We start from the raw sequence: 18,243 nt of genomic DNA, 5'->3' as shown, positions 1-18,243 counted from the left end.
TTGCTCAATTAACAACAGGCAAAGTCTTGGTGTCCTACATCCTTAGGACACTCATAAAAATGCAAAGTTATCACTTAGGCAATGGGGAACAGAAAATGATTCAGGTTTGTCACCACTTCTTAGGTGAAGGAACATGGGTATAAATAAATCTAGACAAAAATCTAGAATATACAAAAGAAATTATTTGCCTTCTCAAAACAGGCAGCTAAGTGCTCGTGTTCATTGGAAACTTGTCGAAACATGCCATTAACAGTAATAATCCAATTATATTAATGCCTTTTATAATTAGAAATCATTTTCTTCTAATGAAATTAATTTATAGAAATTAAATGAACTCATTTCTCCATGAAATGCTGTATAAGTAGCTTCCTCTAAAACATCATATTGATACTCTCTCACATGGATCTTATGGGATCCACAAATATGATGGGATGGCTGAGTCTCGCTCCAACATAGATTCCCGGAAGTCACAGGCTGCTCTCCCATAGCAGCTGAAAGAATGACACAGACCAAATAGAGACATACCATTTCACACTCTAGGTAATTGTTGCCATAAGTAAGTGGTGGCCCTGCATGACCAGATGGTCTGGGGGGTTTTAAAGAGTAGCTGGATATCTGAATTTTTATATGCAATATTCCAATTGTTAAATGTTGTCCAAAAATTCCATTTTTTAAAAATATGGTCTGACTCAATCATGCACTTCTCTGGACACAAATCACCAACCTTTGCTTGAAGGATGAGCAACCCGTTGGAATTTGTGACAGCTGCAGAGATCCTGCTAATAGTAGAGAGCATTGCCAGTGGTAATGGGTTTGTTTTACAATGGTTTTTAGAACTTGGAAATGATGTGAATATGCGGTGATCCTAACTTTAAAAACTGACTCTCTGCTTCAGGTACAAGAAGGGCCAGAAATTGTCTGCAGATGGACACTTACAGGTTTTACACAAGGAGACAAGACATTCGGTGTTCATTCCGAAGGTATGCAAGGCAGACGCAGGCCTCTATGTGGCTCGAGCCCAAAATTCTAGTGGCATTCTCTCTTCCAGTGTCATCCTCCACGTGACAGGTAACCATAGGCCACCGATCACAAGAATAAACTGGATAACACTGTGTGTCATCTATATTAGTGTGTCCCTAATATACTGGGCACTCACACAGTAACTGTGGGGTTAGCACTCCTGGATGTCATTCTCACGAGCCTAAAGAACAATGCTATGGTTCCTTTTATTCCTGTATCTTCCAAAAAGCATCCTCCATGAAGTGTACCCCCATTCTGGTCATGTTGTTTGTTCAGCTAATACCGCTGCTCAGTGAAATAATCACATTTTCTTTAGTGTCTTAGTATATTTGAGGAGCTTGGTAAATTATTAGCAGTGGATAAGCATACATTTTTGTATTCTAGAAAGAGATGTGTTCAAAATAAAAGCACAGTAAAATACATTATGTTTATTCCCTCCCAATTTAAGAGCATATGTATTAAGACTCACATCAGCAGAGAGATGTGAGTTATATTTCAAATTTGATTATTTGATAATTTTTTTAAAGAGAGAGAGTGAGAGCAGGGAAGAGCAAAGAGAGAGGTGGAGAGAGAGAGAGAATCCCAAGCAGGCTCCATACTGTAAGTGCGGAGCCGGACGCAGAACTTGAACTCATGAACCATGAGATCATGACTTGAGCCAAAATCAAGAGTCAGACACTCAAGCAACTGAGTCACCAAGACACCCCCAATAATTTGTTCCTACTTGTAGACATAAACATCTCTTTGTAGAATAACAGTAGAAATATTGAACTGAAGTTGTGGTTTTCATTAATGCATAAGCTCTCCTTTCATTTTATTTTATGTCTTAATCTCATTTATTGAAATACTTTCTATGTAGTTTCAACCTAGTCTTTCGTCCTAAGTCTGGGGAGGCCACCGTAAATAATCATTCCTCATGCTGATCTCACGGGTTTTACAATGGATAATAGATGTGCTGTCACCTTCAAATGAAGTTTCAAACTTCTGTCAGCTGTACATGACATAGAGCATAATGGAGCACAGGCTGCAGATGGACCAACATAATTCCTGTCATGCCACTGTCATGTTTTAGACAGCCATGTATATACAACTGCATCCTGTTCTTCCTGCTTTGCTGGATTCTGCAACTGACTCTTTTTGTAGCCTGTGGTATAGACATCTCAATGTCTCAGTTTCCCATTTGGAAAATGGGTTCATCATCTACCTCTTGGGTAATTGAGCATTTTCATTTCACACCTAGTAAACATTTGGAAATGCAAAGCATCTTATGAAAGCTAAAGGTAATTATATTGGTTGATGTAATTTATCATCACACTGCCCCCTGCCCACCATTCTCTTTCAGATACTATTTCTTTAGAATATCAAAGGAATAATCTAGTCTGTGATTTCCAAGCTTTCCAATGTGAAAAGGGGATGTTTTAGGAATTAGAACTCAAATTCCTTTAGGATTTTGTAAGAGTATATATTTTTCAAAGACTTGAAATTAAACATAGTAGGATGCATTTAATATGATATAAGGAAAAAAAGAGTGTAATAAGACGACATAAGGTGAATTCTATCCTTTGCTTGTTATTATCACTGTAATACTGAAGAATGTTCTATGTGTTTCTGAAATATATTATTCAGAAAAGAGGCTCTTTTCTGGTTCCTTTTAAAAATAAACATGAATGAGAGAAGCATTTGTTTTTAAATTTTAAACATAGTCTTGTCATGGTAGGGCAAAATCATTGATTGAAAGAATAATTTATTATAGATTTTTGATGAAGAGAAGGAATTAATTATGTTGCTGCAAGACTGTCTACAATAATAATATTTAAATGTAATATATTCAAGTTAACATTAAAAAGTTACTGAATGTTATCTGAAGACATGAAATGTGTGGTTGTGTAAAGTTGACATATTTTTCCTATGTAGTCAATTAAAAAATTAAATCATTTAATTTTCTTCCAGATTTTGACAGAAGCCTATTAAAAGATTACATATAACATCCTAGGAAACTTTTTTGTCCGGTTTCACATATTTTTCATATCTTGACTAACTGCTATTCCCATGTTGAAGCTAAATAGTAAAATCTATTCATGTCCAAAGAGAGCGGTCAGGACCAGGTAATAAATTCTTCTCCCACTCTTTTTCTCTTTCCTGTTAATTCAGTAAGATCTCCCTTCCCACTTTGTCATCTTGATTAAATTTGTGGTTTGAAGTTGTTAGGGCATAGAAATTGCTGATTTACTTTACCTGTTGCATGCTACTTAAAGGCTGATCCTTTGAGGATTATATATCCATGATGTATGACTAAATAAGGCATATAAACCTCTGATACATTTGATGCGTATATATCAAATATAACATGTACTTGATATATATTTCAAATGTATGTATATATATACACATATATGTACACAAACATAGAGCTCAAATATTGGGAAAAAGCATTATACTGATATTCAAGATATATAATTCAAGATATATAGTTCAGCTAGCTATCTGTATATCAGTCTATCCAACCATTCATCCATCCATTTATCCATTTATCCATTTATCCATCCATCTATCCATCCATCCATCCATCCATCCGTCCATCTGTCCATCCGTCCATCCATCCATTCATCCATCCTTGTATTTACCTACCTACCTACCCACCTACCTACCTACCTACCTGCCTACCTACCTATTCTTTTGGGCTATTGATTGACTATCTACTAATTCCAACAGCAGTGAACATAATTAACTATTCAGTTATTCTTCCAGTTACATTTCAATTTCAAAGACTTATGTGTGATTTTCTTTTTGCCTGGATTTCTGTCTTGATTAAAGAATTGTCCTTATGAAAGTATGAACTAAAATTATTAAGAATGAAAAACCTAGTAAATTCAAGTGATGTTTCTATTTAAAAATGTATACATTATTTATACCCATTTACTTTAGAGAAAATTCTGGACAGTTAGTAATACCAAAAGAAGAAAATATAAATGACAAGGAAGAGTAAAAAGAACATATGTTTGACACCTTGAAGGAATGCAGAACAAAATGCATTCTGAGCTTCCTAAGAGGCATGACAATTGAGCTTTCCAGTTCTGATTTTCTAATAAAAAGTGTACAAACATTTGGTGGTAAAATCTTTTTCACACTCAATTCCAAGAGAATTTTATGCAGAAATCCTTACATTCAAATCTCTGCAGATTCTAAAATTCCTAAAATCTTTGGAAAAAGAAGCAGTAAACAATTAGTTATCTCATTCAATAGTTCTAACCAGCACTTGTAATCAAGATGCAACCTTAAAATAGATAACTGCATGAACCTTCTAACTACTTCATTCAAGTTTAAATTTCTTCAGGAAGAGCACATGGCCTTTTAGTACCTGGCCTCCCTTTCCCAAACTCTATTCCATAACTTTTGATCCCACCACAAAGTGACATTTACTTTAAGTTTTTAACTTATCATGTTTTTCTTCTGTCTTTTCTTCCCAGAACTCCTTTACTATATGCTAACCTATCTTCATGTGGCTTAACTCCTACATATCCTTCTTGGTTCATTTGAGATACAACTTCCCCCAGGAAGACTTCTGACCCATCAAGTCCAGTGTAGATGTTTCTGCTATGTGCACTATCGGAACTCGAGCTGCCCATGTCATGTCTCTTGATCCATAGTACTGAAATTACATGTTTGAGCAACTGTCTCCTTTGTGACAGTTCTGTTCATCATCATACTCCCAGCACCTAAGACATAGTCATATTTAATAAATATTTATTGAATTGTTGGTCAACAAAGATACACTCAACTTGTTTTTTTCTTTTTCTGGAGAGAAGGGGTGGAGGAATATGCAAAGAGGAAGATGTATTTGTTACCTGATTATTACTCTTTATGATGGATATTGACCAATCAGAATCAGAGTCTAGTCATGAAGTATGTAAGCATATGTGTCCAAAATGCCAAGACCACAATATATGTACTTCTTTAAACACTACACAAATTCTCAGTATTTTATTATTGTAATCAATAATCTCGGTAATCTGGTTGTATACAGATTTTACTTAAACCAGCATTTCATTCATATGTGTAAATATTAAAAGCCAAATTCAAGGATTTTGATTAACTGATTTCCAAATGAACAAAGGCTAAAATATTGTACCTTGTTCCACTTGTTTTTGTTTATTTATGATGACTATTCCCTATTAGTAATTGCCAACTGAAGCTTTGGACATTTCCTGTCATATGTACTTTATTTTAAGTACGTCCATGAAGTAAGTTATTTGAAACAAAATAAAATATATGCTCCTAGTATGCTCCAATATTGTGCATGTCAATGCAAATGCCAAAGCATGACACAGTTTTCCATTAGCAGAATCTTGAGCTGTATTAGCCAGAAGATTTGCATTCACTAAATGAAACAGTGTCCTGCTTAAAGCAACAACAATTCATTTTCTCTACTCTCATTACATGAGATGAGATTTGAATGTTATCAGCTGTGTATGAATTCAACCTTAAAATAGAAAGCACAAAGCTGCTAATTTGGCCTTTACCCATGAATCCCCACACCACTGTTCCTTGTGTTGGTGTGAGTTTATATAACATCATCAGCTACTCAAGCATGGGGGATAGAAGTTGGATGCATGACATTCTGCCAAGTGAACAAATCCAAGTGAATATGCAAAGAGGAAGATTCTGGAGTTTGTTTGGCCGGATCTTTCTTCTGTTCAATGGCAATTTCATTTGTATAAGCCAGGACCTGGCAAATCCAATTCTTCGGACCCTTCTTTTTATATCATGAAATTAACACCTAACTCTCCTTAAAGAACAAGAGAATAGAAAGAGCTGTATGGACAAGAATGTTTGTGTGCATATATTTCCAATTAGCACAGTAAAGACTGGCTGAACCTGAAACATATTTTAACCAGAGAAGTGGCTGGAAAACCTTTATCCAACCTGATCTTTCTTTAAATCAGAAGAATAATAGCTATATACCTTGATGTTTTCAATCTGTATTCAGATGGCTCCCTGCTATGGCTTTTTCCATTTAGGACCCACTTAAATATCAATACTTGTGAAATAACAGCTCCAGAGCTAGCTAATGAAATAAACTTCTCCCTTTGACATTTGACAACTGTTCTTGAAAAAGAACCTTATTGATCCAAATAACTACAAAATGGTATTTTTTTTATCTCATGTTAACATTAAAAATCATATAATGAAATCTTCTGAGGATAAAAATTCAAAGGATGAAATATATAAAGAAACATAATTTATTCATGGTGAATAGTCTCCAACCCATAGTATTCTCATGATGCCAGAGAGCCTTTCTTTGTAATAAGTGTTATGCAAACCCACACACAAACTAGCTGTTGGCAGAAGGGCCACTGGAAATGCAAACAAGGTAGGAAACCAGTTAGCTGGCAGGATCAGAAAGGCTAAAATGCCCGTCTGCTCCTAAGTGTCTTCTCTAGCCACCATTGCCATGCTGATCCTCAGAGGCCTGCCTTTGATTAAAGTTAATGCAGCTCTAGAAGATGCCTCTTAAAATGAATATTTATCATTTCTATTACTCTTAAAGGAGTAAAAGAATTTCTCATCGTATCCTGGCATGGATTATCAGATTAAAAACAAGTGTTTCCCCCACCAAAATAAATAGATAAATTCTTCTGAAGAAATGGGGTATGTGGGAGCCTGAAAGAGTTGTATGCTACATTCTACTAAGTGTTGGGAAATGTAGGACAGGAAGGGAAAAATAGCGAAACATCGGGGTAAGGAAACTGAATGTCAGCTGGGGGTTTCATCCTCACTCTCAATGTGAATTTCCTATAGATTCAGGAAATGTATGTGAGGAGACCCCTGAGAGGGAGATGAGGCCACAATAAAATGCATCTGCATGACATTTTTTGTTACCCAATTAGAGGACTGTACTGCATTGAATAGCATCAAGATGACCCTAAATGCAGTGACTGGTGTTCTTATACAAAGACCATAACATACATGGAGACAAAGGAGACACACAGGAAAGGGCCATGTTGATAAAAGAAGCAGAGATTTGTGGCATTGTCAGCTTCTGCACATTGTGGAACACCAGAGACTGCAACCACAAGGAACAAGAAGAGGTCATAAACTATGCTTCCCTAGAGACTTTGGAGAGAACGTGGTCCTACTGATGCCTTGATTTTGGACTTCTAGCCGTCAGAACTGAGAAAGAATAAATTTCTGTTGTTTTAAGCCACCCAGTGATTCTTTGTCATAGTAGCCCTCAGGAAATCAATACCAGGACCATGTTCTAGAAAAGCCTGTTCAAGTCTTTCTCTGGTGAAAAAATTCCTGGAGACATTCATTAATAGACACCAACCAGCCTTTCAAACCAGCACTCCCAGGGTGTTCTGGAAGGCCTCAGTTCTCTTCTTAATTTGGGGGATCACCTTGGCACATTTTAATCAGTGAACAACTATATTCATCTTCTATGGGAACATTGCCCCTATGTGCCCACTATTGCACTAGGGGTTCTAAAGGAAGCAAGAGTCCTTTAAGACAAGTCCTAATGAATTTACTACTTGCTCTAACAAGTAGTTGCAAGAACAAGAAAAACAAAAATTTGCTACTGGTTTGAACAACTATTTGCAAGAACAAGAAAAAGAAAAACCAAAGCAGTGTGTAATCAAAGTGAGAAAAAAATGGCCTCTAGAATAGGGAGGAAGACAAAGGGAAGCTGTGGTTAGAGATGTGAGCCAGTATACAAATGTGCAGTGTGACACAGTGTAAAGAAGAGGAGAGAAGTTCAATAAATGGAACTACTGGCACCTAAGTATGAGGATATATATGACCTAAAAGAGCACTGCCAATCAATTAGATTCAATTGACATTTATAGAATAGTGTGTTCACCAGTAGCAGAATACACATTCTTCTTAAGCTCACATGGAACGTTTGCCAAGATTAACCACATTCTTGGCCATAAAATACATCTTACTTAAATTTAAAAGAATAGTAATCATACAAAGCATATTCTTAGATCACAGTGGGATTGGACTAGAAATCAGAATGATAGCTGGAAAATCTCCAAATATTTGGAAATTAAACAACATACGAATAACACATGGGTCAAAAATAAATCTTAAGAGAAATTTTAAATATTTTGGAGTACATAAAAATGCATCTATATAAGGAAGGCAAACCCTAGAGACTCTTAAACATAGACAACAAACTGAGGATTACTAGAGGGTGTTGGGTAGCAGGATGGGTTAAATGAGTGATGGGCATTAAGATGGGCTTGTGGGGATGACACTGGGTGTTCTGTGTAAGTAATGAATCAATAAATTCTACTCCCGAAATCACTATATGTTAACTAACTTGGATTTAAATAATAATGTACAAATTTTTTAAAATGCATCAGCACTGATACTTAGATATTAAAAACCTAATAAGGCAATACTATAAGAAACTCTATGCCCACAAATTTGATAACTGAGATGAGATGGATCAATTCCTTGAAAGATTTAAACTACCAAAACTCACAGAAGAAATAGACAAATGAATCACACCTATGTCTATTTAAGATATTAAAGCAACAGTTAATATGCTTCCAAAAAAAATTAAAGTACTATGCCCAGATGGTTTCACTGGTAAATCTACAAAATATTTAAGGAAGGAATAATACCAATTCACCACAATCTCTTCAAGAAATAGAAGTAGAGAGAACCCTTATAACTCATACTATGAGATCTAAATTACCCTAATACAAAAAATAGATATAGATATTAAAAGAAAGGAAAACTATAGCCAATATCTCTCATGAATATAGACATGAACATTCTCAACACAATACTAACAAATCAAATACAACAATGAATAATTCAGATTACTTACACAAGTGGGATTTGGTCCTTACATAGGCTGGTCCAGTATGCAAAAATCAGTCAATATAATCCACCACATCTATAGGCAAAGGAAGAAAAATTACATGCTTGTGTCTGTCACTTGATTCAGGAAAAGCATTTGACAGACTTCAATATGTGTTCATGATAATAAAAAAAAAACTCAGAAAACTAGCAACAGAAGAAACTTCCTCAACTTGATAAATATCTACAAAAATCCTGTAACTAACATCACCCTTAATAGCAAGAGACTGGACATTTTGCCCCTAAGATTGGGAAGAAGGTAAAAGTGTCTTCTCACAATTCTTATTCAGTGCTGTACTGAAATTCCTAGCCAGTGAATAAGATAAGAAAAGGAAGTAAAAGTTTTACACGTTGGAAAAGAAGAGATAAAACTATTTTTATTTGCAGGTAGCATGATCTTCTAGGTAGAAAATCTCAGTGAATCCACCAAAAACTCTTGGAACCAATAAGTGAACAGAGCAGGTTTATCAGAAGCAGAAGGTCTGCAACCACTGCATCCAGGAGAAAGACAAGGAGTTAGCGATAAATGAACTACAGTGAATCAGGCATCTTCAGACACAGGGGCAAAGGCAGGCAACATGAATTTGTCCCTTTTCCACAGATTTGTTACAAACATCATGAATACTTGCCATCTACCTGCAACATTTCACACTTGATCGTTCTTACAGCTTTCTATGATATTTTGGAGATTTTGAAAGAGATAAATTATTTGAAGGAGGTGATGCTCACCAGAGCAAGGGGATACTTACTATGAGACATAAGTTAAATGTGATCATTTGCTGGCCATTGTCATTATCAACAGACCAAGAGAGAAAAATTAGAAAGACATTGTAGTTATAGCATTGTAGAGCTGAGATTTCTGCAACAATAACAATGTTAATACTAGATGAAAAAGAGTCCTTTTGACCTCTGACCTCAGCTAGTACTCTGCTGTTCTACAAGAACGAATATATCTGTCATGGATTAGTACTTTCCTATCAGCAAGAATGGGCTCATGCTGCTAGTATACTTCTAAGATTTTTTGATAGAAAACAGAGCTAAAATATGTCAGACATTGTATTATACTTTTAAAAATAATCAGTTCCATAAAGTCATATCTTGGTCAATTAATTGATAGAATACAAATGACCACTTTGGCACCCACATTGAACCAGAAATTTCAATGAAACTAATCATTTTGTACTTTCAAATATTAGCTATAAGTGCTTTCTTTTTTCTATGTTCTTGAAGGTGATTTTTGGTCATCTACATCATTTGTCTAAAATAGAATGGTATTATACCTTATTACTTAAAAGAAAACAAACTGATGCACCACAAAAGCCAAGTATTAAACCTGTATTTTATCAAAAGCTTTATAAAGATAATCATACAAACAGTGAAGTACTGTTAAGATCCCATCCAGGATTTAGAAATGGATATTCAAGCAGAGTACTCATTATAGTTTTTGTTTAAACCTATGGCGGCATATTATATATTTGAGCAAATATTAATTCACTATTACAATGAAAAGTGGATCATGAAGAATGTACATGGGCAAGTCATGACCATAGTCTGAGGCACAAGGGCTTCTTTTCTTGACACACAAATCCCATTCTGTGCTCTGACTCTAACCCATCATAGGTAAAACTTCATTGGTTAGAGTGATGATGCTATCTCACTGGCAAGTTTAGAATTAGGAAAATCTATGGGTTTCTTTTTTTTATTGCTTTTTATGTTTTTATTTATTTCTGAGAGAGAGAGAGACAGCGTGAGCAGGGGAGGGTCAGAGAGAGAGGCACACAGAATCTGAAGCAGGTCCCGGGCTCTGAGCTGTCAGCACAGAGCCTGATACGGGGCTCGAACCCACGAACCGTGAGATCATGACCTGAGCCGAAGTGGGACGCTTAACCAACTGAGCCACCCAGGCGCCTCTCTATGGATTTCTTTAAATGTGAGAAATTATCATTGGTTGTCTTAATCATTGTTATATAGCACAACATGTCACATATCATTAGTATCATTGTGAATTAATAAAAACTATTTTAAGTGTTTTGAACTTGGCAATACAAGTGGCATGTGTGTGCACGTGCACGTGTGCATGCATCTATTTCTTAGTGTGAGTTCTTATCTGTATGATTTAGGTAATACATAAGATGCCCAGATGATGTGTGATATATTAAGATTAGAAAGACACTTTATATTGATGCTAACAGTGCTATGAGCAACTGGTGACCAAGAGTTCATGAAGAAACAGGCATTTCTTATTTTAGTGTGGCATAATACAGACATGTATTTATATGCATCCTACAAGATAAAATACTCAGCCTAACTCCAGTGTTAAAAGTGTGCAGTTAATCCCCAAAGGCAAGGGAATCAAGAGCAAAAATGAACTACTGGGACCTCATCAAGATTAAAAGCTTCTGCACGGCAAAGGAAACAATCAATAAAACTAATAGGCACCCTACAGAATGGGAAAAGATAGTTGCAAATGACATATCAGACAAAGGGCTAGTATCCAAAATCTATAAGAAACTCCCCAAACTCCACACCCAAAAAACAAATAATCCAGTGAAGAAATGGGCAGAAGACATGAACAGACACTTCTCCACAGAGGACATCCAGACACATGAAACGCGCTGAGCATCACTCATTATCGGGGAAATAGAAATCAAAACCACACTGAGATACCACCTCACGCCGGTCAGAGTGGCTAAAATTAACAAATCAGGAGATTCTAGATGCTGATGAGGATGTGGAGAAACGGGCACCCTCCTACACTGTTGGTGGGAATGTAAACTGGTACAGGCCTGCTGGAAAACAGTGTGGAGGTTCCCCAAAAAATTAACAATAGAACTCCCTTGACCCAGCAATAGCACTGCTAGGAATTTACCCAAGGGATACAGGAGTCCTGATGCATAGGAGCACATGTACCCCAATGTTCATAGCAGCACTCTCAACAAGAGCCAAATCATGGAAAGAGCCTAAATGTCCATCAATGGACAAATGGATCAAGAAGATGTGGTTTATCTATACAATGGAATACTACATGGCAATGAGAAAGAATGAAATCTGGCCATGTGTAGCAATGTGGATGGAACTCCAGGGTATTATGCTGAGCAAAATGAGTCAGGCAGAGAAAGACAGATACCATATGTTTTCAGTTATAAGTGGAACAGGAAAAACTTAATAGAGGAGNGATGAGCACTGGGTGTTATATGGAAACCAGCTTCACAATAAACTATGAAAGAAAAAAAATGTGCAGTTAAAAGCCAGTATATTTCAGACAGAATTCTTAGATAGCAGACAGAAATGGGATAATACTATTCAAATCTATATACACATATATCAACCTCAAATATAAATATATTTAAATTTCTCATAGAGAGAAATCCTAAGAGTTATTTCTAAACAGAACTCAGAGGTTGCTTTTATTTAAATGTAATATCATAAATCATGCTCAAGAAGCTGCTGTTGTGTTTTTTTTAATTCACTGGCTATTGTATTTGAATTTTCTATATGAAGTACTGAATGTAGTCCTTAAAGGCAGATTCCTCTACCTCATTTCTTAAAGTTATTAAAGTATATATGATTACTTGAAGAACAAATGTTTTGTGTGTTCATTTCTTTTTTACTGCTAATGGTTTATGCATGCAGATAATGAAATGTATATTATGTCTACTAAGTACCTAGAAGCAATAGAATTTACTTACCTGTTTCTTTGCTCTACTGGGAGCTCTTTAAAATGTAATTCAACATTAAATCTCTGTAATACATTTAATCTGATTATTTCATTCAGCCTCTTACAGATAGGGGATGTTTATCGTGTATAAATATTGACTCACAAATGCTCTTAATAAATGTAATTGCTCAATTCAAAAGGAAAAATCATCATGATGTTTATTATTTGGTGGGGAATATACTCTTGTTTAACATCCTGTTGTACCATAGTGATCCGTTTTATAACAGTTCAGTAATCAAAGCAGTGAAGACAGTTTTCTCCAGTCAAATTTACTGATTTCTCACAAGAAACCACTCTGAGAGTGGTAGAGTCCTGTTTGAAAATGAATTCAAATTTAGGCATCACAGGTTCAATCACATAGTTTTGAAGATGAGTGGAATTTAGGCAATACCATCAGAACTATGCAAAATTGGTACCAGAAGAATAGTAAACTTCTATGTTCCAAAATCGTAGTGCTGCCCAATTAAGTCTTGTAGGGCCATATCAGGTCAAGCATATTATAATGGCTGTTGTGCTTGTCTGTTTGAAAATATTGTCAAAGATTTATTCAAAAGGGAAAAATATTCTCTTTATTTAAAACTCCGTTGGGGGGAAGCGCCTGAGTGGCTCAGTCTGCTAAGCACCCGCCTCACCTCAGGTCGTGATCTCAGGTCTGTGAGTTCTAGCCCTGTGGGCATTGTGCTAACAGCTGAAAGCCTGGAGCCTGCTTCAGATTCTGTCTCCCTCTCTTTCTGCCCCTCCCCTGCTAGAACCCAATCTCTTTCTCTCCCTCTCTCTCTCTTAAAAATGAATAAACATTAAAGAAAGGAATTTAAAACTCCTTTGGGGGAAAAAAATCAGAAACCACTTGCAGTTACACTCAGAATTACATGCCCCACCAATGAGCATATCCTTTCTCTATGAAAAAAGAACTAGCTATTGAATTCATTTCTCCTATACTTTCTTGCCATGTCATTAATTTTAATGAGAAATGTTTAGGAGAAATGAAATAATAGTGAATCTGTTTTGCCCGGGACCAAGTCATTAATTGTATGCTGCATAGATCATTTAACCGAATAGTTGTATTGAATATTTCTCAGGTTCATGGAACTGTGGGGGGGTGAAATTCACTGAAATGCAATTCCATGTCAGGCACAAACAGGAAATATTATCTAAGGCAATGAACAGGTGATATGGTAAAGACAAAATGACAAACAATAGCTACAACAATATCATGTAATAACAAATGGGATGAAGGATGGGAACTACTTTGGTACTGAAAGAGAAATGCAAACCCAGTTACCATTGTATGTTAATGTGCTTCCCTGAGGTGTTGGAATCTTTTTGTTTTAAGTGTTTTTCTTTCTCTGTTCTCTTGGAGTAAACACACACATATACATGCACATCCAAATATACCTAGAAACTCAATATATGAATACATCAGTTATATCTATATCCATAATAGTTGTCCTCTGAAAGACTTACAAAGACTTGGTCCAGAAAGTCATCCCAGACATCCTTATCAGAATCCATACAACCGTTCGACCACTGACCCTGGGAATCTTCGGGCTATCTTCAGGGATGTTTCCTCCAGGTTACTATGCAGACACTGTGATGAAAACTTCTAAGATTTAGCCTGTGTGAGCCAATCTGCAAAACTTCAGATTGTTAGAAAAGAGGAATGTTTCTCCATTGTGTATCTATCCACACTTGACAGCCCCCACTCTTAAACCTGACTTTCTTTAAGTGAAGAGTTAATATAGAGTAGGAAAAAATATTTTTCACAAGTTCTAGGGATCTATACATCCTAAACATTAAGTTGTTATAAGTCAACTGCTTGATTTCATCTGGTCTTGTAAAGCCTTGCTACAGAGGACCAGCAGCATCAATATCATCCAGGAGCTTGTTGAAAACAAAGAACCTCAGATTCCAACCCCAGACCTACTGAATCAGGGCCTGCATTCTAGCCAGATTCTCAAGTCATTTTTATGCATATTAAAATTTGAGAAGCATTGTTTTAGAAAATGCTTTGAGTTGTAAAGAGTTCAAGCCTTGAATGCAGTAATTTCCTACTGGTTACATCTGCACTCCAAATTTGTAAGATGCAAAATGGAGGAATTCAACACGGGTTACCATAGAAACACTGAGATAGATTGACAGATTCCTACAGTAGAAACAGTAAAAGGAAATTAGAGTGATATAAACCACTCTGAGAGTGGTAGAGTCCTGTTTGAAAATGAATTCAGATTTAGGCATCACATGTTCAGTCAGAGAGTTTTGATGATGTGCGGGATTTAGGCAATGCCACCAAGAACTCTGCAAAAACAGAAAGTACCAGAAGAATAGCAAACTTTTAGTTCCAAACACAGAGTGCTGCCCAATTAAGCATCTTAGGGCCATAGCAGATCAAGCATATTATAATGGCTCTCATGCTTATCTGTTTCAAAATATGCCAAAGGTTTATTCAGAATGGGAAAAATACTCTATTTAGAACAACTTTGGGAGGAAAGTCAGAAACCACTTGCAGTTACACTCAGAATTACACGCCCCACCACTGAGCACAAATAGCCAACAAGTCCATGCCAGAATGAGATACTCTTTGGAAAGTTTAACAACCTGAATTCCTAGAGTATACTATTTCAAGTAACCTAAAAACTTGAGTTATGGTGTGCTCACTTAAATATTGTGCAGTAAAAATTAATCTAATTTTTAGGAGATTATTAACATCTACTGCAGCCATTTCTGTAAGCAGAATTTACCAAAGAAACTTTGCTATTCATGTTATTTGCATTAAAGTATATTTTTTACTCCATATACAATACAAAGTTAACATGTCTATGTAACATTGGCACACATATTTAAAATCAATATCATTGTTATTTATGTGATATGACATTGACTATACACATTATCAGACATAAATTATAACCAAGGTTCACTTTCATTTTATTTTCTTGCTGATAGATATGACTTTACATGTCTAATCTGGACTTGCCATTTGGAGATAAAGTAGATGAGCTAGAACTCAGCCCCTCTATTAATGCTGCTCTGAGAAACCTACAGGCATCTGAATCTTTTTTAAATTAGATAAACACTGGCTTTTTTTGTTGAGGTTGTCATGTAAATTTTGTGAGTTAATTGGAATCCTTAAATAATGCTTATTAAAATAGTGGAACACTATTTTATGTATTTAAGCCTGCTTTAATCATCTTTCATTCATACAGAAATGAGCACTTGTTTTAAAGATACGGGCTATCCCATATTACTCTTGTTAAATGTTACTCTTTTAAAGAGCTGAAGATCTAAAATCTAATCCTAACTCTGTTACAGAAGAGCTCTCAGGATTTAGGCAACTAAAATCTCTGACCCTCATGTTCGTTGCCTGTGAATAATGGTATAAATAACACAATCTCTAAAAGTGCTTATGGCTCTCACTGAGCTCTAAGGGGTTTTAAACACACAACTACATTCTTGATTTTTCTCATTCTAACAGGCAGATATTACCGAGGACTTGGTATTTGAGGGCCAAAGATCAAGAAGCCAGCCAACTTTTAGGATAAATTTTAAAGAAAATTTATTGGGAGGCAATAGGAAGATAAGAACTTTCTTTGGTGGAAATAGTACATACACTCCTTGGCAGTTATAAAATGTTCTCTTTATTCACCAGAGAAGAAAAAATATATGTAGCTGTAAGAGTCCAAATAGAGTGAGCTAAAAACCTGATATACCCAAACACAGTCAGGCTCTTATTCAGCCTCCAAAAGTTCCAATGTCAAAGCTCTTTAATGCAGAAATGCTGTTGGCAGGGTATGACTCATTCGAATGATGAAATAACTGAGAATATCACACAGAGTACTTGATGAACAATGTATCTCTATATTAGAAAAGAAAAAGTTGGAGCCCCTGGGTGGCTCAGTCAGGTAAGCATCGGAATCTTGATTTTGGCTCAGGTCATGATCTCACAGTTGTGAGATTGAGCCCAGAGTCAGGCTCCTTGCTGGGTGTGGAGCCTACATAAGATTCTCTCTCTCCCTCTCTTTCTGCCCCTCCCCCAATGCATGCAGGCACATTCTCTCTTAAAAAAAAAAAAGTTGGCATAGATCTCATCATTCTATGACTTGGTGACATTCTGTGACACCTTAAACATTCTCCTTGTGTGGAATGAATATAAATATGCAAAGTGGCATAATAGAACCTAAAAATTCATTTAAATATGTTTATCGTGAGGGATCTTGAAAGCACTTCATACATGAATGACATCAAAAGACTGTAGTACTCTAAACAGCATTATCAACATGTCTGTTCACTCAATACCCACTTTAATAAAAAGCTTGGTACCAATTTCAGGCAAATTAAAAAAATTTGTATTTTAGAGAGAGAGAGAGTGTGTGTGAATGGGGGAGAGGGTCAGAGGAAGAAAGGGAGAGAATCTAAGTAGGTTCCTCATCCAGGGCACATGTGGACCTCGATCCCACGATTCTGGGATCATGACCTGAGCCAAAACCAAGAGTCAGATGTTTAACCATCCAAGCCACCCAGGCACCCCTAAATTTTAATCTTCATTATATTGAAATTATTTTTCTATTGTGATCTCTTTTGAAATAAGCTTTTATATATTCTAATGTTTTCTTCTGAATTGTTCATATAAGTTCATGTTTTCTCTAAAATTTGTTTAATTTCACTTTGATCAACTTAAGCTCTCATTCTCAGGAAAAAAACAACTGTGTTTAAGTCACTTTTTTAAAGTTTATTTATTTATTTTGAGAAAGAGAGAGAGAGAGAGCATGCACACAAGTAGGAGAGGGGCAGAGAGAGAAAGAGAGACAGAGAGGGTGAGAGAGAGTTCCAAGCAGGCTCTATGCTGTCAGGGTTCTATCCCATGACTGAGATCATGACCTGAGCCAAAATCAAGAGTAGGTCGCTTAACTGACTGAACCACCCAGGCGCCCCTAAGATACTTTCTTTTTAAATGTTTTATTTATTTCTGAGAGAGAGAGAGAGACAGCATGAGCAGGGGAGGGTCAGAGAGAGAGGGAGACACAGAATCCAAAATAGGCTCCAGGTTCTGAGCTGGCTGTCAGCACAGAGCCGGACGGGGGGCTCGAACCCACTAACCGCAAGATTATGACCTGAGCAGAAGTGGGATGCTTACCCAACTGAACCATCCAGGCGCCCCTAAGATACTTTTTAAAATTTTTTTTAAATGATATCTTCTTATTGCATCTAGACTAATTACAATAGAACACTTGATGATTTTCCTATTTTTTTGAAAAAAAATTTTTTTTTAACATTTATTCGGTTTTGAGAGACAGAGAGAGACAGAGCACAAGTTGGGGAGGAGCAGAGAGAGAGGGGAGACACAGAATCTCAAGCAGGCTCCAGGCTCTGAGCTGTCAGCACAGAACCCGATGCAGGGCTCAGACTCACTGACCATGAGATCATGACCTGAGCTGAAGTCGGTCTCTTAACCGACATGATTTTCTTCTAAATTGAAATTAAGCCTGGATAAGTTTTTAGTGCCTAACACATTCAAATATCATTTCCTTATTTTTAAAATGTATAAAGGGAGATTGTTTAATTAGGAATACATATCTGAAAGTAAACTCTTATTTTGTGAAATTATAAATTCTGGTTATCAGGGTAAAGATAATCCT

General features: G+C 36.2%; 1 protein-coding gene across 1 annotated transcript in view; it reads left to right on the top strand.

Annotated features, from left to right (window-relative positions):
- Positions 1-1,163, top strand: part of CCDC141 (coiled-coil domain containing 141) — a 193,212-nt gene extending 192,049 nt beyond the window's left edge. Inside the window, exon 24 of the mRNA XM_077776352.1 lies at positions 896-1,163. Within this exon, the coding sequence (XP_077632478.1) occupies positions 896-1,163 (268 nt within the window). The remainder of the gene's footprint in view (positions 1-895) is intronic.
- Positions 1,164-18,243: the final 17,080 nt, after the last annotated feature.

Source organism: Crocuta crocuta, unplaced genomic scaffold (genome assembly GCF_008692635.1).
Source record: "Crocuta crocuta isolate KB4526 unplaced genomic scaffold, BGI_CrCroc_1.0 scaffold17, whole genome shotgun sequence".
Lineage (NCBI taxonomy): Eukaryota > Metazoa > Chordata > Mammalia > Carnivora > Hyaenidae > Crocuta > Crocuta crocuta.
Note: the sequence above shows the minus strand (reverse complement) of the source record. Positions and strands in the feature narration are given on the sequence as shown.